Below are 26095 nucleotides of genomic sequence, written 5' to 3' on the forward strand. Positions count from 1 at the left end.
TTGTTAAAATGCTGGCCCAGCAAAGACTCAGTCCAGAGAAGCAGGCAAAAGTGGCGGGGACAGGCCTAGATATTTTGGTTCATAATATAGCTGCTTTGTTTGGGGCCCTTAGTAATGGCAAAAGAGTCACTTTGGTTTGAGACAGACTCAGGATCTACCTGGGTAAGCTGACTTTGGTGTTTTCTTTGCAAACCTGTTCCTGCTAGCTCATAAAGATTAAGCAAGGGATTATAATACAAATGTAAGCAAAACAAAAAAAACAAATGTGAGTAATATTATTCATAGGACAGACAGGTTCAATAAATACATGAAGAGTATCTCAGTTAAGTGACAAGAAAGATGCAAACTAAAACAAAATGTTATTTTTATCTATCTGATTGGCAAATTGTATACAAGGTAGATAAGCGCCTAGTGTTGATGAGGATGTCAGAAAATTGAATTTATGGGGTGATTCGGAAGGCAATTAGCTAACAAAAATGTACATATGCCTTTTTTATAGCCCAGCAAGTTCACATCCCCAATACCCACTTTAAGATGCCTTTGCAAGTACGTTCAAGGAGGCACGTACAATGCAGCTGTTAAAAATTGGGGGGAAAAATCTACATATTTCTTATATAGCTGCACATAATGTATGTGTAAACATATGGATTAAGTTCTTAGAGGCCAAAATCATAAATTCTGGTATCTCTGGGAAAGGGACACAAGTGGGAAAAAACTTCTATCTTACATGTACCACTTAATAAACAGGACGTACATTCACATGTGTCTGTTGTTCAATTTAAAGGCTCCCTAGTTATAATAGAAACTGTGTAAGCCAGAGAAAAAGTGAAAAGGATGCAGAATTCTGCCATCTAGACATATCCACTAATGTTAGTTTGGCACTTTATTTTTCTAGTCTTATTTTCTCTTGTGTAATTGTTAATAATTGTTACCTATAATTTGGATCTTGCATTTTTGCTTATTGCAAGGCTTCTCAGCCATAGCACTACTGACATTTTGAGTCAGCTAATTTTGTGCTGTGGGCAGCTGTCCACACTTCTATAGGATGTTGACTAGCATTCCAGGCCTCTATCTATTACATGCCAGTAGTGCACCCACAGTCAAGATAACCAATAATTTCTTAGGGCATTGTTATATTTCATTAGTTGAACAAAATAACTCCTGGCCAAGAATTACTGATTCAGAGTAGAATTAGTATAATGTCATGGTATTAATCTTCACAATCTAGCCCATGTTTTCAAACATAATGCCAATATGGTATCTGTCACTTGCCTGAGAGATCCTTACCTATATATGTTCAGCCTAAATTTGACAAATGCTTCCTGACAGTACCTCCTTTAAATGAGCTGGTTTGGGATTTCATAATCTAGTAGTGTACTCTGGCTCCTCACTACCAAAGCAATTAAGCAGTAAGCCCCAAGCTTCTTCCCCTGACATCTGTGGACTAATGTTCAGATCGTGGGTCAAAGAGTAAGGCTAGTAATCAAGAAATCCAATACAGCTGGGGAGCTTACTGCCAGACGTGAGACCCATTTTTTAAGAGAATTTTTAACACCACCACAGTCCCAACACTACTCAAGGTGTAAGGGATGCAAATGTGGCTCTGGAATTTTATACTCCAAAGTCTATTTATCACCTAATATCTAGGGAAATTGCTCAGAAACATAAACTGAAAAAGTAGTGACAATACCCCCTTATTTTGAATACTGACATAGACCATGCATACCTCCCTGCCTCTCCAACATTTGACTTTGCCTCTCACACTCCCGGAAGGTGTAGAGATGGAGAATTGTACTGCCTGGTTCTGGGCCTCAGACTCCCAGTTCAAGGAGAGGGCCTGAGTTCATTTCCAGAGCACAGGGAGGGTAGTTATCAGATTTCATTGTGTGAGCTTACAACATGGGAATTTGAATTTCTAGCTCCCCAAACTCCCCCAGTGTGCCCCTGCCTGGATTCCCCAGGTCTGAGGTAGTGTGAATGTCTGTCTACACGTCTGTCTATCTAGCTGCCTGGCTCATGTACCAGTACCGTGGGGAAGCAGGGACAGGTTGAACACTTAATTTCCTCAGGGGCTGGATTGCTTCCCTGTCTGCCCATCTGGCCTTTCTTGACAAGATGTTCCCTGGTTATTTGAAGTCTACAGACATAATGAAATTGAGCCAAGTGAGCCTGACCCTGGTGTGAAATCTAAAGAGTTGATAAAAATCTCTTCCTAGCAGAAAAGGGGGTGTTGGAGGATATCATTATGCCTTGTAAATAACCCATGCTCCTCTGAAAAGCGAGATAAGTTCAGGCAGTGAAGCTTCCACAATAGTTTCTTGAAAATGAGGACGTTTTTGTACATAGGGTTAGTCACTGGCCAAGTGCTGGACTATTTCCAGCTGGCATTCAGTGGAGATAATGATTTGCTGTGAGGCACAATATGTAAGAACTCAGCCACATGTCCATTCCCTTTGTCTTCTGTAGTTTCCCTTTGTCTTGCATGTTTAGGGAAAATCTAAAGAAGCGACAAAATTTGGATATTGTACTATATAATGGTATGCCCAGTGATCCTTTGGCGGTCAAGTTGTAACTGTGGGTCTCTGTGAAAGCCCTGTCTCAAGGTGTATTTTTATATCCAGAATTCACTAGCCATGCACACAAGAAAAGCCTAGAGCAAAAGCAACCACAATCCTTATTCTCTTAGTCCCCTGATGTCTTATTTTTCTACCTACTTCCCCCTTAGTGACATGTCTTTACGCAAGCCATCCTAACTTACTCCATAGAGGCCTTATTCATCACAAGATACAAATGCTGATGGTAGCTAAACATGCTACTATTTCATTTCCAAGGCATTACAAATTACAAAATGGAGGGAGGAACTACCTTCTACCATGGTTGAAAACATGCTTCCTCTATAGCCAACTAGCATTGGCTCAGAATTAAAAATAGAAGTGTTGAGGTCCTAGATTCTTCCCTCTTTATATTTTAAATACTTTAGTGAATCGAACCTGTTTTCTGTGCTCCCATTGTGCCATGCTTATGCCAAGTTGCAGTGGCTTCATGGGATGCTATGTGTGGAGAGAAAGAGGGTCTCACCCTGGCTTTGAAGTCTTTGGACATGAGACTAAAGAGACAAAAGGCAATTCAGATACTGTAGCTCTTTGTAGAAAATGATAGTGATTTAAGTGGCCTGATCCATTTCAAGAGCTTGCAGAAGCCTGAGTGTCTAATCTCATCCTTTATTAATGATGCTGTCTTTTGTAGGATATCTGGCTTGCTTTGTTCACTGTATTCAAGTATTTCCTAGATATTTTTCTAAGCAAATGAAATTGAATAATTTGGTAACAGTTGGGATTATTTTCAACTAGAATAGAAGTGGGTTTATGGAAAGTTGAAAAATTAAGTATTGTATCAGTGTTTACCCTCCTGATTGTAAAATCATCTCTTCTCGACTACCATGTGGAACTCCAGATTTCCTTCAGTTATCCATTCAACTACTCTGAATCACATAGTTTAATCCACACATACATATATAACATCTTTACAGAATATATTTCATTTACTGTGCAGTTCCCTCAAAGTGTACAATTCAGTTCTGATGTGCTCATAGATTTGGGTAACTGTCACAACGATCAATTTCAGCATGAGCTTATGGCTCCAAAAATATCTCTTGTCCCTTTCTTTTTATTCTTTTGATGCCAAAGAAGACAATCAATTAACTTTCTCTTTCCATGGTAATTTATATATTTAATTAATGAGCTAATTCAATTGCCAGGTATTAAACACATAGTCTCATGCACGCTAATGTGTGCTCTACCATGAAGACAAAACTGCAGCCTCAAACCCATCTATTTTAGTACAAACCATTAGAAAACCCACATTATCCAGGGAGATAATCTCAAAGAAGTTATTTTTTGGGTACCATGACAGGCCTACGGCATGATTAAAGAGAAACAAAGATGTTCCTCCAGCTGCTGCACAACAAATCATATCTATTAGCACACTGTTCCAAGAGGCAAAGGTATGGGGTCAAAAGGCACAGAAATCAAGGAAAAGAAGCCAGCACTGCTGGGTTATACCTCTCTTCAGCAACCCACCTCCTTCTCCCAGAGTCTGAGGTTTATGTCCTACTCCCAAAAGAAAGAGAACAGGCAAAGTATTCCCCCTGCTGAACTCACCGTGCTGTGTATTTCTCTAACTTACAACATGGGAGACAAAAACAAAACAAAACAAAACACGTAACTATTTTAATTGTTCCTACTCACATCCAAGGGTTAAGGGAAAATGTGCATTCCCAAGAATGGATCCATCTCACAGTTATGGTTTCAAGTGGGGGAATTGCTGACTTGCATGCTTTTCTTGGTAACCCACACCCATAACTTGCTTTCCTGAGGGCCAGTGTTTACTCTTGTGGCATCCTCTTTGTAATGGTTTCAACAGGAATGTTTTAGGCATCTATTCTGAGCCAGGCATTGTACAGGGAAACGGGGATATGAAATTACACAAGACTGCATACATCAATCCAATCTGGGCACATCTAGACTCTGTGAAAAATTCTGCTTTAAAATGTTGTTATAGCTCCATAAAACATACCCCAGAACCAAATATCTATTTATTTAGGCTCAATTCCTCAAACTCTCAGTGATATTAGCCTTTGGTTTCAGACATCAAAGATCCCACCATTAATCTATATTCTTCCATTTAATTACCCCCTTGCTTCTTCATAGTTGTCAGTCTTAGAATATATCCAAGGAAGAAGTAGGATTTCAAATAGGCTGTTTGTTACAAATATAAAGAAGATAGCTATAGGTCCTGGATCTTCAATGTATAGATCTGTACATTGACAACATGGCCATCACTTAGTGACTTGTCAGAAAGAGACAAACTCTCATACCTCACCTCACATTTCCTGAATTAAATACATGTTTTAATTTAATTTAATTATTTAATTTCCATGTGGGTGTTACGCACTTTTCAGTCTGTGAGATATGGCTCTGTAGCAATGTTCCTCAATTTTGGCTCTACTAACAGTTCAGGCTGAACAATCCTTTAGGGTATGGATGGAGCAGCTGTATGCATATTACAAATCGGAGTCACAAAGCTATTAGGTCTGTCAGGGCCCTTTCTCCCACTTCCCTGTTAGGAGCCCAGGTGTACTTTGAACGCCTGCAATTTGTTGTAAAGGTAACACAGCAAAACAGCACTTACCTTGGAAGTTGTTTTCAACTTTCAGTATGTGTTAGAGTTACCTGGGAACTTCAACAATAGTAAAAACAAAACAAAAACAAAACAAAAAACTCTGGGAATCTTATAAGTGTGCCATACTCTTAAATTTGGAGGGATCTCCAGGCAATAATATCAATAATATTAAAATAAAACAAAATAAAAAGCAACACTAATTCAAGGTGATTCTAGTTTCTTCTTTGAATGCTTTATAAGACTTTTTAACATATAATAAAATCTGTCTCACTTATTTCTACAATTAACATTTGGTATATTTGTTTTATTTACACCTTTATCAATGTGTCTTATTTTTTTTTAAGATTTATTTATTTTATTTATTGCATATGAGTGCTTTATCTGCAGAAGAGGGTATCAGATTACATTAGATGGTTATGAGCCACCATATGGTTGCTGGGAATTGAACTCAGGGCCTCTGGAAGAGCAGGCGTCGCTCTTAACCACTGAGCCATCTCTCCAGCCCCAATGTGTTTTATTTTTGATACAATAAAACATATTACTCTAGCAAGTACACATCATCCTTCAAAACTTCTGCAATATTTGTTTGGAGTTCACTTTGCTACATGACTTTTACACACAGTGAAATACAAAAATTATGAGTGCATCATTTGATGAGTTTTGACAAATGCATAAAGATATAATATAAAATCCTTATCAAGACAGCAAATTCCTTCACTCTTCTTACAGTAAGCATTCACCTCTTTCCCTAAGAGACAACCAGCGTTCTGGGCTAAGTTTTTCAAAGTGACTCTAATTCATAGCTATGGAAGAAAACCCATTTTGGGAAATTCATATTTAAATTTCCTAGCACTCAATAACGGAGGTTTCTCTTAAGTTAACAGCTCTGTCATTTGCAATCCTGAAGCCAAATCCAGCTCATTCAACAATATCTGTGAGAGGTCTCAGGCAAGATCACATGTGCATACTCCCCAATTTCTTCCCCCAAGAAGTAAAAATAACGATAGTACCTAGCCCAGAAAGACAACTGAGAGACTTCATTCAAATAAGTAAATCAATTGGTAAGAAGGATGGTGCTTATGAGAGAATTACAATTTGTTAAACATCAAGGTAATGACAAGTCTTATTTCATCTGCACATTCCTACTGTTATGATTTCCATAGCATAGGGGAAAAGATTCAGAATGAGTAGTTTCCCAAATCAACTACTAACAACTGGAAGGCCTAAAACACAACTCGAAAGTGGTATGACTCTAAGAGCCACATTCCCACAGTTAACCATCATACTTTCTTCCCTCTGCATGACAAAAATGATATGAAAATACTTTATACTTATTATATGCACCTTGTATTTTATACTCATGTATGCTTATAAATTTACCTGCTATGTACATAATCTGTTCAGGTGAAGCATCTAAATGAAAACAAGATGGTTGTAACCAACACCCACACAAAAGCCTAGAAACCTCAACAATCCAATGTTGCTGGTCCAAATACTGGCATGAGCTTTGAGAGCTTTGAGAGCTATTGTGTTCCCAATAATGGCCTTCCCATCATCACGTTTATTATATGTGTCTTGTATTTTATACTGATGTATTCATATAAATGTTGCCGGTCCAAATCCTAGCATGAGCTTTGAGAGCTATTGTGTTCCCAATAATGCCCTTGGAATCATCACTTTGAGAAACACTGCAATAAGACTGTCCACTGATACATACATGGACAGGGTTGTGCTGCCTGACACACAAAGCACTCAGTGACAACACCATACTGGAAGGAAGAAGTGGAAAAAGCATCTTTCCCCTTTAACACATTCAGCTCCCTGGTGTTCTGTTCTGCAGCTGTGCTGCAGTCACTCAGACAAAGGGCCTGCTGCAAAATTGGTTACATCATCAGCTTCAGCACTGACAGACTTGCCAGGAGCAGTGTGATTAACATCTCCACAGAACTAGAGAATGGGCAGGGCTGGGACTCACGCAAACTACATTATGCTATCAGTCTGCTTAATGAATATCCCATTAAGTCGGACAATTATTCATACTCTGTCTGAGGTGGCTGTTTATGCACATCGGGGGCCATTTCTTGCTAAGAAAGGCAGCATCCCACGGAAGCGTCTTATCAGTGTCCCCGAATAGCTCATTCAGCCTATCAGTCTGCCCTCATAGCCTGAATGATGTTATTCAGTTTGCATGGAGAAGAGAAGGACCTGCTCTGGGAAGGGTAGTAGATGAATATCTGCTAGAAAACTCTAGAGCTGAACATGGAAACATGGTTACAACTGGAAAAAGACCGGAACTTCTTTTATTACCAACAGCCACCTACCAATGGGTTCGTAAATCAATTTCAAAGCTTTGGAGTCTCATTTCTGTAAGCAAGCAGAAAGAAGTGGGACAAGAATAAATAGGAGCTCCACATTTTCTAGCTCAGTGGCTCCTCTGGACTTTCAGGCTTCTTTCAATAGTGCAAAGGATTATTGCATATCCTTCTATCCACGAAAGGAAATAGATGACATCTTAGCTAACTAAGTGCCTGGGATTATGATAGTCAGCAATCAAAGGATGTGTTTCAATAGAGGAATGGCAATAACCCAATGCAATGAAATGTAGTTCTCTTAGGGGAAGTCAATATTTCATTATCACAGAATTCATGGAGTTAATATCCCTATGCAGAATCTCTGTCATGACTTTTATATTTCCAGCTACTGGACTTGTGGTCAAAACACAGTAAAACTGCCCTTTCTATAATTACCCTTCTAGCAGAAGAATTGATCAGTCCATCTAAATATAAAACTGGATAAAACAGGGATCAAGATTAAGTCACAAGAAACCCCTTCCCAGGTTTGTAATTCTACAGGAGAGGTAAAAGATATTTATGTAAATAATTATCAAAAATTAATGGCTTAGACTTTTATTATGACATTTCACCTGTATGTTTTGTTTTTCAAGCTGTAACAGCACATATTTTAGGAATGGTTCTGGTCTTCATTCAATGTTATTAGTACAGAAAAATGATGCTTGCTGATCCAAGGATTAGTTGTATTACTCTTTTCTTCAGGAATAATTATGTGTTTGTGGGTCATATTTGCTAGACATGCTAAGAACTAACATTGGGCAGAATCATCCCCTGGCCATGAAAAAAAAATCCTGATTCACCATGCATGGCCCGGATGAATTCAGGTCTCCTTAGAAGTAAAGTATTTGCCAATAAGATTGATGAACTTCATTTTTTGCATATCTGCTATGCCACTAGGTAATTTACAGCAGTGGTATATAATTATCATAAGTGTCTTGTGAATTAAGAATCATTGCTTGAATGTAGGAACCACTAAATATATAATAGTCAGTACCACTGCGCCTAATTTACAGATTGTAACACTGAGGTTCTAAAAGACTTAGTAACTTATTTAGGGTCACAATACATGCCTAAATATAACACTCTAAACCAATTTGGTACTAGATTCCTTCTACCTTTTTCTGCCATACTCAAGCCAAGAATAGGTATGGGTTTCCCTAGTTTGTCCTTTTCATAGTAGATAGGAAAGTTAGATTAAATATGTTAAAAATCCCAAGATAAGTAAAAAAAGAGCCAGGTCCTAGTACTTAAGGTACTGTAGCATGCTTGTGTGGTTGATAAGGCAATTTGTGAGCATCTAGTCTTGTGCTTTTGATGGCTTTCTTTTGCAACTCTCCTTTCATATTCATTCACACTGACAGTGAGGTACTTGGAAGATAATTCTTTGTTCTTAAGTAAATACACACTTTACATCAAATATTCTTTGTTAGAATAAAATAGAGCTACTCAAGCTATGAGTACTGTTTGCCTGCTCCTCCAATAGAAAAGCTCAGAATGAAGGCAACATTCTATAAAAGGCATAATTACTCTGATCATCTTGGCTAAGTGGCATGATTTGATTGCCAAATTCATTAGGTTGTCTCCATTGGGAAATGAAACAGGAAAGGGACAGACTATTAGGGCAATCCAGCATCTCTTCCTTTGCCTATCTATATTTCTCACAGCGATTGCTGTGTTTTAAGACATAAACAATTACATTCAGCACCATGGACAACACACTGGGTGCCAGCTACCATGGTAAGCAGGCAGTCATTAGCTTCATGAGTTGCCTCTTTTGAATCATCTTCCCTTCCTTTAGTAATAAGCTACTTATAAACACAGTGGAGGGATATTTTTATACCACATTGCAGGAAGAATCAAGATTGAGGACAGAAAGTGCTTTTGGAAAACATTAGGTTTTAAAAGAAAACACAAACAGAAATGAAGTTCATTGGTCATCCTGTCTTAAAAATTGGTTAAGTTCATTGGTCAAATGAACTTAAGCTGAGATGTGTCCTTAGCCAATTTGTCCTATACAACGTCATCCTCATTCAGCACCATCTTTTGTCCAGCAACAATATGAAACACACACATAGCAGTCAGAGGCCTTGCTGATCCTTACAGAAACCTTCACACTGGCCTTCTGGCAGAACAGGTCTTAGAAGACCTTGCCAAAACTGCATAAGAAGAACAGGAGATATCTGAAAATAAGAGAAGCTACAAGGACAAAAGAAGCTATAAATATAATGGAAATTTCTGTGCTGTGACATAAAGCCTACCCTGCACACTAATTTAGAACAAATTCCTGAGAATGGGAATAAGACAAAGACATTTAAAAATAACCCACCAAACACTGGAGTTTGAGCCAATGAAGGCAAGAGCTTAAGTGCTCCTCCACAGTCCTCTCACACAGTGGTTCTCAAATGTGTTTGTCTCAAACCACCAAGATGGTTGTGGAAAATAGATAATGTGGTTTAGCACCCAGTTTCTCATTCTGAAGGTCAGACGCTTACACCAATGTTCCCCATTTCTAACGAATCCCCGGCTTTGCTCACACTGCTGGTTGAAGGGGAAACACATCTGAGAAAGCACCCTTTCAAATCTTTCATGGATTAGGAAAGGCAACTGACTCCTAAAAGACCAATGATTTACCCAAGATCACTCAACTCATTGCCTCCATGCACGCAGTCCTATAATTCATGCTTCCTGGTTTGTAATCTCATGCTGCTCACATTGTACAACATTTAAGTTAATCACTCGACTAGTACACGATGAATAACTAAAAATAGATGCTGCCTTTTCTTTATGTGGCTCTATATTTAAAAATCTCCCTCTGGCTTCAGCCTACAATTTTCAGCAGTACTAGATAATGAACTCACAGGCCCTGTAAGCAATCTACCATTACACTACCGCTACAACCTTTTACCTCTACTCCCACCATACTAGTCAAAACATCCCTAGAACCATCCCTTTCTTAACTCTTATTATCTTTGTATCAAGTCCATGCAACCTTCATACCAAATTTACTTCATCCAGGTTAGGGCTGACATATGTATCAAGTCAAACACAAGATGCTGTTTAACTTGAATGCCTCCTTGTTTACATAAAGTTAATTTTTAAGACAGGAACTTGCTATGTAGCACAGACCTGCCTCCAACTTCATAATGTCTTTGCCTCTTCCTTATAAGACCTAACATTTATAAGCGTAAATCACCACACACACAGCTTGAATCTAAAAATCTAAGGGCATCCAGCTCAAATCCTAAAGAAATGGTTGGTTTAAAAAAAGGGCGTCAACTTAGCTCACAGTTCAGCTGTGCTTTTGCTGCCTTGGGCAGGCAGGCAAAGGTTAAAGAACACCTGAACTCTCCCCTGTAGCCTTCACTTCTGGCCTGATCAGCTTGTTGGGGCTGTTTTGAGGCAGAGGACAAAGGCGGTAATTTGAAGATCAGCAAAAAGAAAAGGGGGTAAAAAAAAAAAAAAAAAAAAAAAAAAGAACCAAAGCAGCAGCAGCTGAACTGGTACTCTCCAGCAGTTTTTATTTCTATGAAAAGTTTGATTCTGGTTTCATGCCCTGTGATTAACCAAAACAAGAGGAAGACAAATAAAAATTCTGTACAGCTGTTTCATACTGACAGCCCTGACCTTCCCAGCTGAGGGTTCTTTGTGCTGAGAAATTGTTTCCTAGCAACCAGGCCTCGCAGCTGCCAGACTCCAAACACTGAAAGCATGACTTATGGAAAGGAAGCCAGGAGAAAAAGGGTGGGGTGGGGCTTGCATCAATCTGAGCTTTGTCTTAGAGTCTAATACTATGCTAGAGTGCAAGATAAGCAGGAATTGAAGGCCCTTCCTGTTGTGAATCAATGCCAAACCAGACTGCTTGGGCTCAGCTTTCTGTCACCTCCACCTGCTCTAGCAATCACCCCTAGGTGTGAAAATGAGAGGGTTACAGGAAGGTGTGTGAGAGTGAAGATGTTTCCCAATAATGTCAAATACTCTGTGTGGTGCACATGGCTTTTCTTTTATAACAATGATGTTCATCTTCCATATTTGATGATTAGACACTTCTATCTCCTCTTCTCTCCCTTCCCTTCTCCTCTCTTCCCCTCCCCTCCCTTCTTCTTCTCTCCCTTCCCTCTCCTCACCTCCCCTTCCTTCTCCTCTCCTCCCCTCGCCCTCCTCTCTTTCCTTCTCCTCTTTTCTCCTTTCCCCTCCCCTCTCCTGTCCTCCCCTCCCCTCCTTTCCCCTCCCCTCCTTTCCCCTCCCCTCCTTTCCCCTCCCCTCCCCTCTTCTAACCTCCTCTCCCCTCTTCTGTCCTTGCCTCCCCTCCTCTCCCCTCTCCTGTCCTCTCCTCTGCTCTCCTCTCCCCCATGATATTTATGAGTGTTCCCTTACAGAACCTGCTCCTACTGAGATTTGCTAACCCTGTCTACAGCTGTATATAATAACTCTCCCTCCTCATTTATCCGCATACAATAACCTTGCATCTCTGTTCATCATAAGCGCACTGAGCTTCCAGGGTGCTGTGGCTTCTCTATCTCAGAGCCCAGACCACCCGACCCCAACTTTTCTGTACTGTGTGTCTGCCATTTCTTCATTTCTTCATCACCCCTAGTCAGGGTTCCAGAAAAAGTCATGCAAGAATGCAGCACTCAAATGTGACTTAGCAGGCCTGGGATAAATCCATTTTTTTTTTTTTTTGAGACAGGGTCTCACTATGTTTGAGTGGTGGCCTAAGACATTCTACATAAAACAAGCTAGCCTTGAACTCATAGAGATCTGCCTGCCTCTGCCTGCTTCTGCTTCTTAAGTGCTGGGATTAAAGATGTGGGATACCACACCTGGCCCTAGAGTTCATTTTTACCTAACATTTTCAGTAAGATTCCCATGTGCTTCCTGATGTATGTGGCCTCGGTGCAACAATACAAAATATTGGCTTAGGATTTTTCTTAACACAGATTTTCTGAATACAATCAAACAATATTCTTCACGTCACAAGTTAACTCCAAAATATCCCATTTCCTAATATACCCAGGCTGTGTCCTGCTTTGTTCCTCTATTTTAAATTTTAAGATTAGCTTATCAATTTTTTAAAAAAATTTTAATTAATTTATTCTTGTTACAGCTCAATGGTTATCCCATCCCTTGTATCCTCCCATTCTTCCCTCCCTCCCATTTTCCCATTATTCCCCTCCCCTATGACTGTTTCTGAGGGGGACCTCCTCCCCCTGTATATGCTCATAGGGTATCAAGTCTCTTCTTGGAAACCTGCTGTCCTTCCTCTGAGTGCCACCAGGTCTCCCCCTCCACGGGACATGGTCAAATGTGAGGCACCAGAGTACGTGAGAAAGTCATATCCCACTCTCCACTCAACTGTGGAGAATGTTCTGACCATTGGCTAGATCTGGGTAGGGGTTTAAAGTTTACCACCTGTATTGTCCTTGGCTGGTGCCTTAGTTTGAGCGGGATCCCTGGGCCCAGGTTCAGCCGGTAAAGGCTAGGCTCACAACCATAAATATAGCTTATCAATTTTTATAAATAAAACCAGCTAGTATTTTGAAATGAATCATTGAATCGATAGACCAATTTTGGGAAGATTATCACCTTAACAGTACTGTAGATTCACTTTGGAGCTTTTTATAACACCTCTCTAGTTTTCTCATTGTCAGGTAAAATATAATTTTTATCTCTACATATGAGTTATGATTTTATCTTTTTTGAAAATTAACTATATAATTTCATTAATGCTAGCTTATTTACCTCTTACCATTGATGTGGAAACTCACATTCTAAGAGACTAAATGGCTGCCTAATCGGTTGAACAGCAGCGTAACAGTTGAATTGCAATGTAAACTCTGGCTTTCTCACTCAGCGTCAGTGGTGTTTCCCCTAGAAGCCCTACGCTTTGTTCCTGAAAAGAGTTTTTTGGTTTTTTTGTTTTGTTTTGTTTTGGGGTTTGGGTTTTTATCTTTTTTTTATATTGGCTTGCTTTACTTTAGGTTTGAATTACCCCAGGCTTGCCTTGGTTTTACTATATAGCTCAGGTAGCCTCAAACTCATTATCATATTGCCTTCAACTAACCGTGTAAGTGTTGGATTTAAAAACATGCACATAGCACTGTGAAAATAAAGATTTTATGGAAAAGATATTCTTGAAAACATTGTTAGTTCTGTGCTTGGAAAATAAGCCCTCTTTCCTATATTCTCAGTAAGTTTGACTGAGCCTATTTGATGTCCTAATATTTTTTGTGCTATGTTTATTGTATCTGAAGTTATTATGCTCTAAATATTTATGTAGCATTTGTTCCTGGGTCAGTATACTTGGACAACCCAAAATGTAACACAAAGATTTGAACAGCGTGTATAATGTCAAATGATAGTGCCAGTGAATGGTTCATTGCATAGGAAACCTTGGAAACACATGTATCTTCTGGAGGAACTTTAAGTGGAATTTAGCGTGATAGAAAATTACCTTGTGTACTAGTTTAGATGTCATGGTTTCGTAGGAGGGAATAAAGAGACTGGCATGAAGTAATGCAGCATTGGCCTCTAGCTCCAAGCAGATAGCTAGTCGTTGTGTCTATTTTCTGAAGATGGCCCTATCCAGAACTTATTTTTAACAAAGAAATTCTCTTTTTGGAAAAAATATATTATGTATATTCAAGAAGAATATGTCATTCTGTAGTGCTTACTTTCAAATGGGAAATATCTGTAATAAGCCATAAGTCCTAGTGTCTGTGGTTGTCCAAAGTTGAAATTCTTCAGCACCTATTTGCTCTGAAAATTAGGCTATGTGTCAAACAAGGAAATCCAAGAGAACACAGGAGGCCTCCAGTTTCAGCCTGTTCTGAAAGATAGAGGTTCTTATTTCTAATCTACTCTAAAGGGCTTTGGGAGATGCAAGAATATTATTCTGATTTCCTAATGCAACCCTCAAATGCAAGCCTTTGATTATTGAAATGTACATGTAATCCAACTGCCTGCCAGTGGTTGATAAGGTTTCTGATACATAGAAATTCAAAACAGAAGAATTTAGCCCTGCCTCTCTGACAGCTGCTGTGTGCATTAACTCAAGGAGACGAAGAAAAGCTGGACAGGTTTAAGATGTTTCCAAAAGATTACAGCTTGTTTCACATCTGTGTTTGCAGAAACCTAATTAGCACGGGGTGAACTTTGGAGCTGGAGTTTGCTCCTCCAGTAAGATTGTTATGGTGAAAGAACACTGACCTAGGGGGTCAAGAGATATGAATTCTAGTTCTGGCCCTGCTATGGATCAGCTCTGTGATACTGGGTGAAGTCATGTCATGAAATATCAAACTGTGCATCTGGCAAATGGAAAGGATTATATTTACTCAATGCCACTTGAGTTGCTGTGACAATCGATAGGGAATAAAAGTATGAAGTATATAAGATGAGCAGAAAACCTGTTACCACGACTCAATCTCCTTCTTCCAGCTGTTATCAATGGAGTGTTTGCCAAAGCTCAAGTCCTACAGAGAACCACTGGATCCAATGTCAGAAATGGGAACAAGCTTAATTAATCCAAATCATGACATTTGCAAAATGCTTTACATAGCACAGATCATTTTTACATACATAATCTTATATAAGATCTCGAGTACTCTTCTGCATTCAGTGGGGTAGCAGTGGCTTCCTCAAAGTCAGAAAATGAGATTGCAGCTCACACATCTTAATATATTCCCAGCACATAGCAAAATGCCAGGCAGAATAAATGTTTGTTAAATTGGTGTATACTATTTCCTCTCCGCATTTTACAGATGGAAAACCAAAGATCAGGAAGAATGGTAGATAAGCTGGGAAGACAGACCCAGAATAAATGGAAATAACCTAACAAGGGTATGAGAAGCTCTCTGATACTCTCAGTATAATTGATACAAAAAGAAGGCTTGCGAATCAAGAAACTTCACAAATGAGATAAGCATACATCAAGTTTTTGTATTTTACATGGTGTCATTTTGCCCCTAAGGAATCGCACAACAAAAATGATCTCTCAGATAGTGACAAATATGGCACAGCAACATGAAACTAAGGAAACCAGAAAATCCACTAACTCTACAATTGTCACTCTGAAACAGAAGTCTGAGCTACAAAGAGTGGATTTAATTAAATACAGAACAGTTGGAAATCAGGAAGCATCTTTAGTAGTAATTACACTGGCTTCCGAAGCTCTGCAGTATGGTACCTACAAGCTCAGTGCAAGATGGCATGAACCTGGAGCAAGGGAAGTCTCCTCTCCCCCAGGAAACAATGTCTCATACTAGGCTAAAATTTCTGAGCCTCACTCTGCTTGCAAGCATGATTATGCTCCAGATAGATAATTAGACTAAAATATGCTAAAAATGGACTAAATAACATCCTCTACTATGGATCTGTGTCATCTTATTTTTTCCTGGGCAATATATGCCATCTTTATTTACTGGGACTCTAATCCAATAGTCCATATTCTGGCAACTGAAAGAGAGCATTTATTGCTAAGTCAGGGGGACCAGGAAAATGGGAAGAAAATTAAGACTTTGTCCACAGTTTTTATTCCATTTAGTGACTTAGAACTACTTGCTAATTAATATTTTCTGATTCTGTTGCTATGCTGATCCCTTACATATGAATTTCATGCTACTCAAATTACTTTTATGAATATTTTTATATCTAAGGTCATTTTTATCTCTGAAGTTCTATGATCTATTATTGTTCTTTGTGGTCCTGACAGTCCCCTCAGTACATACTACTCACAATTTGCCCTCAGCTCTTTCATTCATCCATTCAACATGCAGTACACATTAGACATATGCCAGCTTCTAGACAGTGCTCAAGGTTCTGAGAAAACATTCATGAGCAAGGGCAATGCCAATGTTCCCAATAGCAGTTTGTAGGTAAACCTAAAACACTAACCACTCTGCTTTAGCCCTGCCATTTTCTCCCGGAGAACACCTCAATTCTGAGTATTCTTCCTTCTGCTGCCTTTATAGAGTAAAAAAATGCTGTGCTCAGCAGTCATGAAGAACTGTCAGAGGCAGTTCTCATTAATGAAGTCTACTACTGAGAACGACATGAACAAATTGGGAAAATGAGGCATTTTGCTTATTCCTTAGTTAAAGATAATTAAAATTGATTGATTGTCAGAACTGTTATGAGCATGTCGTTACCTCTAGACATTGCCAGGAGGTACATTCAGCTGGACTCTTTGCTATTCTTCCAAAGCTGAGGTTTGGAATCACAGAACTTTAAGTGTACAGGGAATTGAATGTGTAGAATTATTCCATTGTGGAAGGAAGTTTGGGGAGTCTATTTTATAGACAGAAACAGATGAAGGTGAAGTGAGTGGCAGTAGATTGGTTTACATTTAGTCCAGCTCTTTGGTTGCAGAACAAGCATCTCTGGGTCCCTTCTCTAGAGCCCTTTTTGCTATTTCATACTGAACTTTAAGTGCTGGCCCATGTTATCTGTCAGGCACTATCTGTGGCTTTAGACTCCAAGCTGAAAATTCTTCTCTGGATCTCTAGCCTGCCAGCTTGCTCTACTCATTTCAACCTTATTAGTCTCCCTAACCACATGATCCAATTCTATAAAATAAAATGTCTGCATATCAATGTAGCCTATGGAGTCTGCTCCTCTATAGAACTCTGATTAACACAGTTAATGTAATAAACATGTTGGAGAGGAAGATTAAGTTCTGTGGCTCTGTAGCTAACAATAGTGCATTGTAACTACTTCCAAAGTGCTACATGAGGACTTTGAGTATACTCAGCACAAAGCGAATCCAAACTGCTTCGGTTGATAGGAACACTCATCACCCACAATTTGATCACTGTACAATGTACACATATCAAAATGTTTTGATCACTGCACAATGTACACACATGGCAAAATGTTTTACACCATAAATACATACAATAATGTAACAATAAAAATTTTGATTTTGCAGTGATGCATGGTCTCGATCACATATTTTCTATCACTTTCTTTTAAAATCTAGCATCCAATGACCTCTAATATACTGTATTTTGAATAATGAAAAAGTCAAGTCCTTCTATATATTCCAAAGAGACATTTCTTAGAGACTGCAAATTCTGCTCAACCTTAATTATTTCTAATTATATTCAGTATAATTACTCTCGTTTTATATTCCCACTAGCTCAACCTTTTATATGAAGACTTCCAGGGCCCATATCCTTTACACTTATGCTGTATGTATTACATACACAAACCCAGCTACTCCGTATCATTCTGTTCTATTTCATGCTGGGGTTTGACAAGGGCAAGGGCAATATGGAACAGATGCTGTCATTCCTAAAAGCCACATTCAGCTGGGGGAATAGGAGCCTATTGATTTAAACGGATTTTTTGCTCTACAAGAAGGGAGGGGGTGATTGCTGTCTGACCTCAAGGTCTCCAACAAGGTCCCTGTAGAATAGCCTAAGTCGATACTACTCATTGAACTGAACCAGAGCCAGGGCTGCTAAGCTGGTTGAAGGTGGGTGTGTGACTTTTTTTTTTCCTGCTAGATTATAGCAATTTCCTTTAGAGTCCTGATTAAGGAAAAATTTAAATCAAGTATGGCTATGTAAAGCAAATTCCCATCAGAGAATCCCATTTAAATTCTTATTTCCCATATTAGTTCATCCCCAACCTCAATTTCCACCAGCTTCCAGATGGGGTTTATTGGTAAATAAATAAAGCCAAAAAACTCTTTAGACAACATAACAGCCATGTAGCATTCAGAATCTCATACAAGGCTGGGTGGCTGCTGCTCAGGAAATTTATGGTTGGAGTTGAGATTAAAGCACATTAATTGCCACTAAATACAGACATGAGAAAAAAATATAATAACCCATCCACTTCTCTCTGGATAAGCTGCTATAATCGTCTTATTGCTAATCAACTTTCACTCCCACCTTCAGAGATGTCTTGTCCAGAACTGCAGCCTAAATGACAGAAGCAATTCTAGCCTGGAAATGGATAGTGCCATCCATCAGTCCCAGAAGCCTTTTGTGGAAGATGCTGAGGAAACAGATCTCTATTCCCTACCTTGAGTCAAACAAGCCATAGAAAATGCCTACTAGCAATGACATCTTACCATGATTTGTACACTGGGTAAAATATGTTAGAACTGGAGAAAGAGAACAGTCTTTCTTGCTAATTCTTACTTACCAATTGGTAGATCCAAGAAGCTACCACTATTTTTTATTGATTTTTCAGGTCAGAATTCTCACTCGCTACATAGTGCAAGTGAGATCACAATATGAATCTAGGCATCACCTAGCCTGGAGCTAATTATCCATTAGGAACAGCATGGTGCCTGGGGTTCATGATATTTTTATATATCTGATTTCTTTTCAGATTAGAAACAGATGAAGACTGAGGCTACAGCTTAGTTGGTAGAGTGCTTATCTAGTATGGGAAACCTTGGGAAAGTGAGAGGAAGCTCACCTATCAACTGCGATAGTACATAAACTGTGAAGGCAGATATTTTAGCTCATCAAGCAAGGCTGGAATGACTTAGGCGAATAAGATCAAAACTGTCTAGACCTACAAATATTTACATTTGAGATCATTGGATGAGGCAGCCAACATTTAAAAGAAACAGGGCAGGCTGGTGAGATGGCTGGGGAGATGGCTCAGAGGTTAAGAGCACTGGCTGCTATTCCAGAAGTCCTGAGTTCAAGTTCCAGCAACCACATGGTGGCTCACAACCATCTATGATGAGATCTTGCCCTCTTCTGGCAGGAAGGCATACATGCAGGCAGAGCATTTTATACATAATAAATCTGGTTTTTTTTTTGTTTTTTTTTTTAAGGACATATAGACACAGACTGACTTCACAGGGTACTGGTCTCTGGCCCTAAGCCTTGTAAAAAAATTGTTACCTTGCTGGGCAAATGGTTCAGACTTGTACAGTTTCCCAAACTGTTGCCACCTGGAGAAATCTGGACTGGGGGCAAGGGAACTGCAGTCTAGTTAAATAGCACCACCTATGGAAGTTATCACTATTAAGCCTATTTGACTTCCTCACAAGCTGCACATGGGCTTATAGAAGGGGGTCTGTATAGAACTAAATCTAATGTGGAAGTTCAAAACCTAGCAATTGGCATTACTACCTCTTTACCACTGTGCCTAGAGAAGCCCAACTTTGAGGCCCAGGACCAAAGGATTCTCTTAATGTCTTTTGACTTTAGAGGGCTTTCAAGATATCATCTGGAAAAACTATCCCCTTTGTTTAGTCTCTCTTTATGCTTCTAGATGCTGTGTCAAGGATGAGTGCTCTCAAGCTTTTTCTGGTCTATGGATGGTTTTTCTGGTTTTTTCTTTTCTTTCCTTTTGTTTTGTTTTGTTTTTGGTTTTTTGGTTTTTTGTTTGTTTGTTTGTTTGTTTGTTTTGGTTTTTCAAGACAGGGTTTCTCTGTTGTAGCCCTGGCTGTCCTGGGTTTGCTTTGAAGACCAGGCTGTCCTCAAACTCACAGAGATCCACCTGCTTCTGCCTCCCAGAGTACTGGGGTTACAAGCATGCACCGCTACGCCTGGTTGGGACGGTAGCTTTTACCTCTGTGATTATCAGTGTTCTAGCTAAGAAAGCCTTCTTGCTCTAGATTTTAAACCCTGCCAAAATGCACTCGTGCTGTTTCCTTTCCATGTAATTATTTCTCTGGGCCTAAGGTTCTTCTTTTCATGATATTCCAATTAAAATGCAAATATAAATACCTAGCACAGAGATCAGTGATTCCCCATATGCATTCTACCATATTGTCACCTATTTTTAGGCATTATTGTTCAAAGTAGTTTGAAGAATACTGGCCTAAACAAAATCAAGTAGGTCTCTTTAAAGATTTTCTTTGAATCTTTATATAATAAAATAATATACTATGCAATGCTACTTTATTTGACTATAGAACACTCTAACTAATATTGCATATAACAATTTTAAAATGTCATCTAAATTGGTCAGTGCTGATCTTTTGTTAAAAGTTAAATTGTTAGAGACTTACTGACTAAATCAGTGTGCTGAAATCAAGGGCTTGAAAAAATAAGACCAAAGAAGAGTCTGATACATGCAGCGGTAGGGCATTAATTGATAATATAGATCAAAACTACAGCTGGACTAAGGGCTAGCTTTTCATGTTAAAGTGAATATAGGGCACGAGGTATATAGGAATGGTGTTTCAGCAACCAACTACATATACCAGAAGAACAGGAAGAGGAACTATAGAACAGTGGACAGATAAGTTTTGATGAACCCACAGCATAAGGTGTTGCCAGGAAACCCGGTGTCTTACAGTCTCACACAATTGTGGCTATTTCTGCCCAGTTACCTTCGAGTTACCACTGAGCTCTCTTCTTTCTACTTCACCAATGATAAAAAAATTCTAAGAATGACCACGTCAGTGATGCTTACCTTTGCATAATTTCCTTTTTTCGAATTACCAGTGTGGACAGATGTCATCATTTGGTGTTACGTGACAAAACATTTTTATGGTTTTATTAAGATTACTAATTAGTTGACATTTCATTAATCAAAGAGGAAATAATATCAGGGCAGAAATTAATGAGATAGAAATATGAAAACACTAAGTCGGTGAAGCAAAGGAACTGGACAAACCCTCAGGCAAAGTAACAAAAAAGGAGAAAAAACCAAATTAATAAAATCACAGTCAACACAGAACTATCATAACAATGAAATCTAGAAAATAATTAGGTTATACCTTAAAAAACTAACAAAAGTGTTTTTCTGCCTACATATAACCTACCATTTTTAAACATATCTATAACAAGCAACAAGATTGAAACAACAATTAAAAATCTCCAAAGTTAAAAATAAACAAATAAAAAATGTCAGACCCAGACCTTGGTCCACTAGACCTTTAAAGAAAGAACAACAATGTTTCAGAAACCATGACGTTCATTAGAAAAGGAAGGAATGAGACGGCTCTTTTCATAAAGCTAATATTGCCTTTATGGCAAAACCACATAAAGATGCAACAAAGAGAAGACTGCAAGCTAACCTCCTTAATGCAGATAGACATACCAATTCTGCTTTTTCTTCTCAACAATTGGTACTGGAAAAATCAGATATTCATGAAAAGGAAAGGGAAAGGTAGTAAGGTGGTGTGGTGGTGGTGAAGGTGGTCAAACTGCAAAGATATACAGGCACAAAAATGTCGTTGTGAAACACATCTCTTGTACAACAAAGAAGAACACCCATAAGTGTTTTCAAAAATAAAAAAATAGTGACGCTGTCTCAGACACTAACCACCCACGTATATTGATCATGCTTGCCCAGCACCATGCCTCTGCAGCACTACCACCAGTCTAATAGTCTGCCTGTTCCCTTGCTTTTGTCTGTAAATCTTCTTTCTACTCCTTAGTGAAGACAAATAAAAATTACAAGTTTGAAAATTGCCTTTTATCATGCCATTTCAGATAGCAAGAAGGAGGTTAGTGTAAGATCAGTGCGAATATCATCTAGAGACCATCTTACAGAACAGCAGATCCACTAAGGGGGTGCTCACCTTTAATCGCAACACTCAGGAGGCAGGGGCAGGAGGATCCCTGTGAGGCTCAAGTCCAGTTTAACCTCCAGGACTACATAGAGAGATACTGTTTCGAAAAAACAAAACAAGCCAAAAAACAAAACCTGAGGCCCAGAAAAGTGACATGATTGGCTCCATGCCACATAGTGAAAAGTGAAAAGCTAGAATTTGAGTCTTTGAATTCCTGTCTAGGCTTCTTTCCAGTTGATGGATGTCAGAAAGTTATTTGTCACTATGGGAGATTAGAATACCTCTCCTAATCTTTTGATTGATTTGACTGATTTCTGACTCTATTACTGTCCATTGTGCCTCACTCATGTTTCTGTACTTACATACTATTGTCATACCCTGGTATTTTGTTGCATCTTCCCTAAAGAACTGGCCTGCAGAGGTGAAAATCTACTCATCATTGGACAGATGGTTGCTTACTTAAGAGTTGTACATTACCTTTTACATATTATCAGGAACAATCAAAAATGCCAAGGAATGATTCATTTTCACACAGCACTGGAAACCCATACTAAGAATAGTAGAGGTAGAGTAAGAGCACTAATGCTTATTAAGAGGTATGTGACTACCAATAAATTTATTTAATTATGAACTGGCTGCCAATGTGAAGGGCTAAGCTTTGTTTTTAATAGTGTGTATGTGTGTGTGTGTGTGTGTGTGTGTGCTTGTGATATGTGTGAATACTTGTGAGTGTGGCTTGTGCATATGTGAATACTTGTGGTGTGAGGGAATCCTTGTAATATTTGTGTGATTATTATGGTGTTCTGTGTGAATGGTTGTGGGATGTAGGTTTTGTATGTATGAATGTTTGTATGGTGTGTGTGCATGTGTGTGTGTGTGTGTGTGTGTGTGTGTGAATGTTTGTGCTATGTGTCTGTGATGTGATGCATGTGATTTATGTGACCATGCTTGAGTGGAAAATAGGACAATAGGTGTGCTGCTCTGCCACTCTCTGTCTAGTCCCTTAAGACAGAAGAAATATAAGTAGAAAGAAGACAGATTTATCAAAATTGCCAAGTGCATAGCATATCAGTAACCTTTCATGAAACTTGAAATCCTGCAGCCTGCAATATAGGCTGCAATATAGGCATACTTCTGTTTTTAAACACCCATCAGTCATTTTGATGTACAGAAATCTACAGTTCAGTTCAAAGATACTTTAAGAGGTAGGATTATGGACTGAAAAAAATCCGCACTTGTCTTGTAGATGGGTGACCAAAATGATCTTTTGAGCCAGTAGAACCAGCCAGTGTTCCAACTCCCTTGGAACATTTTTGTTACATATTTACACATCTCTATGCTCAAGAGAATGGTTCATCTGTTCTATGGAGACGCCTGGCTGCATTCCTTCCCAGATACTAATATAGGTGGCACTTCAGTAGTGTAACCAATGACATGAAGAACCTGATTTGGAGTGGAACAGATGGTAGCATCTTTCTTGGGCTAATTTTAGAATCCTGAAATAGTTCTTTTCTCACACAAACCATCCATGGAACCAAATTAAAACAGCTATGTCACATGGAAAAGGGATATATATATATAGTGTAAGGCAAAGACAATGAACCAGAAGTATCAGTGCTTTCCCCTTGTTTGCCTTCTTTTATATAAATATTAAGGTCACTTTAACTTCCTTTCATCCAAATGGAAGTAAAACAGCAACAACTTGGGAGTATCCTTTAAAAATGAGGGGGACAAACCACATCTTTAGTCTTATGGATTGAATAATAAAGGTTGCATCATAATGCATATAAATTCATATCAATTTGTAAAATTTAGTTTTAAAATAATTTTTTTCTTAGCAAGTAAAGAACTTGAGGGCTAACTGACCACTATGCCTGATCAATCAAAAGTAGAATGAATTCCAAAGCAACCAACTTCTGGTTTATTCCTTTGTCCTTCAGATCTTTCCAAATGAGTTAAATAGTTAAGGATGAAGGGCTATAGAGGGAAAGACCCTCAACCATGAGTAATGGCTTAGGTATAAGATGACTATCAGTTGGGAAAATGAAAGACGTATGGACACTGACCTGCTTTCCATCGAGGGTATAAAGTTTTTTGACGACTCCGGTTTCCAGCTTGATCGCTTCTGTGATGTCAGTGAGGACCTGCTCGAAAGAGTGAGCTGTTTTCTTGTTAAGAAGCACACGCACTGCTTTCCGAGGCTTCACCCCACTGCGGATGATGGTCACAAGTTTGGGGCGAACAAAGTCCTTGTTCTCTCTGGCCTGAGCACTGTTGCTACTAGCCAGGGACTGAGGGGCTTTCATGTTGGCAGATGTCTTTACGTTGACTGACCAATTGGGATTGACGTTCTTGGTGTACTCAACCTTTTTAAAGAAGTTGTCTGAAGAACAGACATAGCTCTCCCCTAGGGAAAGAAGTAAATGGTTAGGAGATTAGTTCAGTAGTAGATGTGCAGATGCAGATCAACCTACTACAGGAAATAGTATACTCATACTGAAATAAGGTTTTTGATGAAGGGTTGAGATAATAACCAACCTTACATTCAGTTCCTGAATGAGTCCTCTGACAACTTGACTCATTCAAATTCAAAAAAAAGCACCTAAACATTCTTCAATACAATGGCAGAGCTAGCTGAAGAACTGTGTAAATCTAAGGGTTATTAAAAAACGCTTCTATGCATGATTCAATAAGTGGCATTCCCACAATCAATATGATGCTATTGGAATGTAAACTTGAACATGTTCAACTTGTCTCCATTTCCTAATGTTCCTGTGCTATGTTTGCACTCATTGTCTCATTTTTCTGTTATAGTATGAACCAAGGGAAAGTTAATTTATTTTTACTTTATTTTTATTTCAAAATGAGGTGAACAAAAATAACACAACGAAAAAGCCCTTTCATAACAGGCATTCAGTAGACACTTGATCAAAAAACAACCCATTCTTTGCACAGACTATTGAGCTATTGGTAGAATTGAAAGGTTATGGGTATGTGTTTGAGTGTGTGCTCATAAGTTGAATGTCTAAATGTATGTATAATTGTGTTATCTACTGTGTATCTCATCTAAATGAAGAAAGTATCTTAATAACATACACACACATACATACACACACACTCAAAGCATTGGAAAATAGGTTGCTTTTTCGACTACCTTCTTTACATTTTCTCCATTCTCCTAAATATTGCACACTACATCTGTGTATTTGGCGCCACTGCCATCAATTGCTTTCAGCTGCCCCCATTAATGAGTGGGAGATGGCTGCATTCTGCAGCCTGATTGAATTGAAAAGGTCTAATATAAGTTTTACATTTACTGTGGGCTGGGGGAAATGACTAATATGGTGGAAGAAATAGAGCGGCCAGAGGCAAAAGGAGGACATTAGATGCCTAGTAGTAGAAACTGAAGAAACTTGGAAGAGAGTTATGCTCAGCCTGAGGGAGAAGTATATTAGAGAGAGAAGGGTGGAGGGAGGGAGCACGAGCTGAATTTGCTGAGTAAAGCACATTAGCCTCAAGGTATACAGAAGTTCATCCAGAGGTTGAGCTGCAAAAATCAGCGATTTGATCAAGCTTTCGGTCACCAGTGATAAAACTAAGTACATAGACAAATGTATAATCCCTAGCCAATGAGAGAAAAATTAAACATAATCAAAGTCTCATGGCTCATCTGCTGCCTTTGGTCTCAGCAGGATAACTACACAGAGACATCCAGAAACAACAAACTGGCAACTCATTCTCTTTGCAAATATTGATTGTACCAAATCCTTTAAGTCATTTGAATTGGCAATTTCTCAGTCAGTGCTAAGATTCAGTGGGAATCTCCAGGATAGCTTTGAGGGGACAAGTATGTTTGTGTAGTGGGAGGGTAGCACACAAGACAGCTTAATCTCATAATGGTCTGATGCAATAGACAACCCAAGAGATGGATCATAGGAAAGCATTGGCCCTGCCCCTACTTGGTGCACACATGTCCAGATGTTGGGAACACAAGCTAAAAGAGATCCTGACTCAAATGAAGGGGTCTATTCCTAGCCAAGCCCCCCACACTAGAAATGGCCTCTTGCTTCTG

At 38.9% G+C, this 26095-nt stretch overlaps 1 protein-coding gene across 1 annotated transcript in view; it reads right to left on the bottom strand.

Moving 5' to 3' along the window:
• Dcx (doublecortin) overlaps positions 1–26095 on the bottom strand; it is a 69676-nt gene that overhangs the window by 36853 nt on the left and 6728 nt on the right. Inside the window, exon 3 of the mRNA XM_051141598.1 lies at positions 24090–24430. Coding sequence (XP_050997555.1) covers positions 24090–24430 — 341 coding nt within the window. The remainder of the gene's footprint in view (positions 1–24089; positions 24431–26095) is intronic.

The sequence above is a fragment of the Acomys russatus genome, chromosome X, assembly GCF_903995435.1.
Source record: "Acomys russatus chromosome X, mAcoRus1.1, whole genome shotgun sequence".
In the NCBI taxonomy this organism is placed as follows: domain Eukaryota; kingdom Metazoa; phylum Chordata; class Mammalia; order Rodentia; family Muridae; genus Acomys; species Acomys russatus.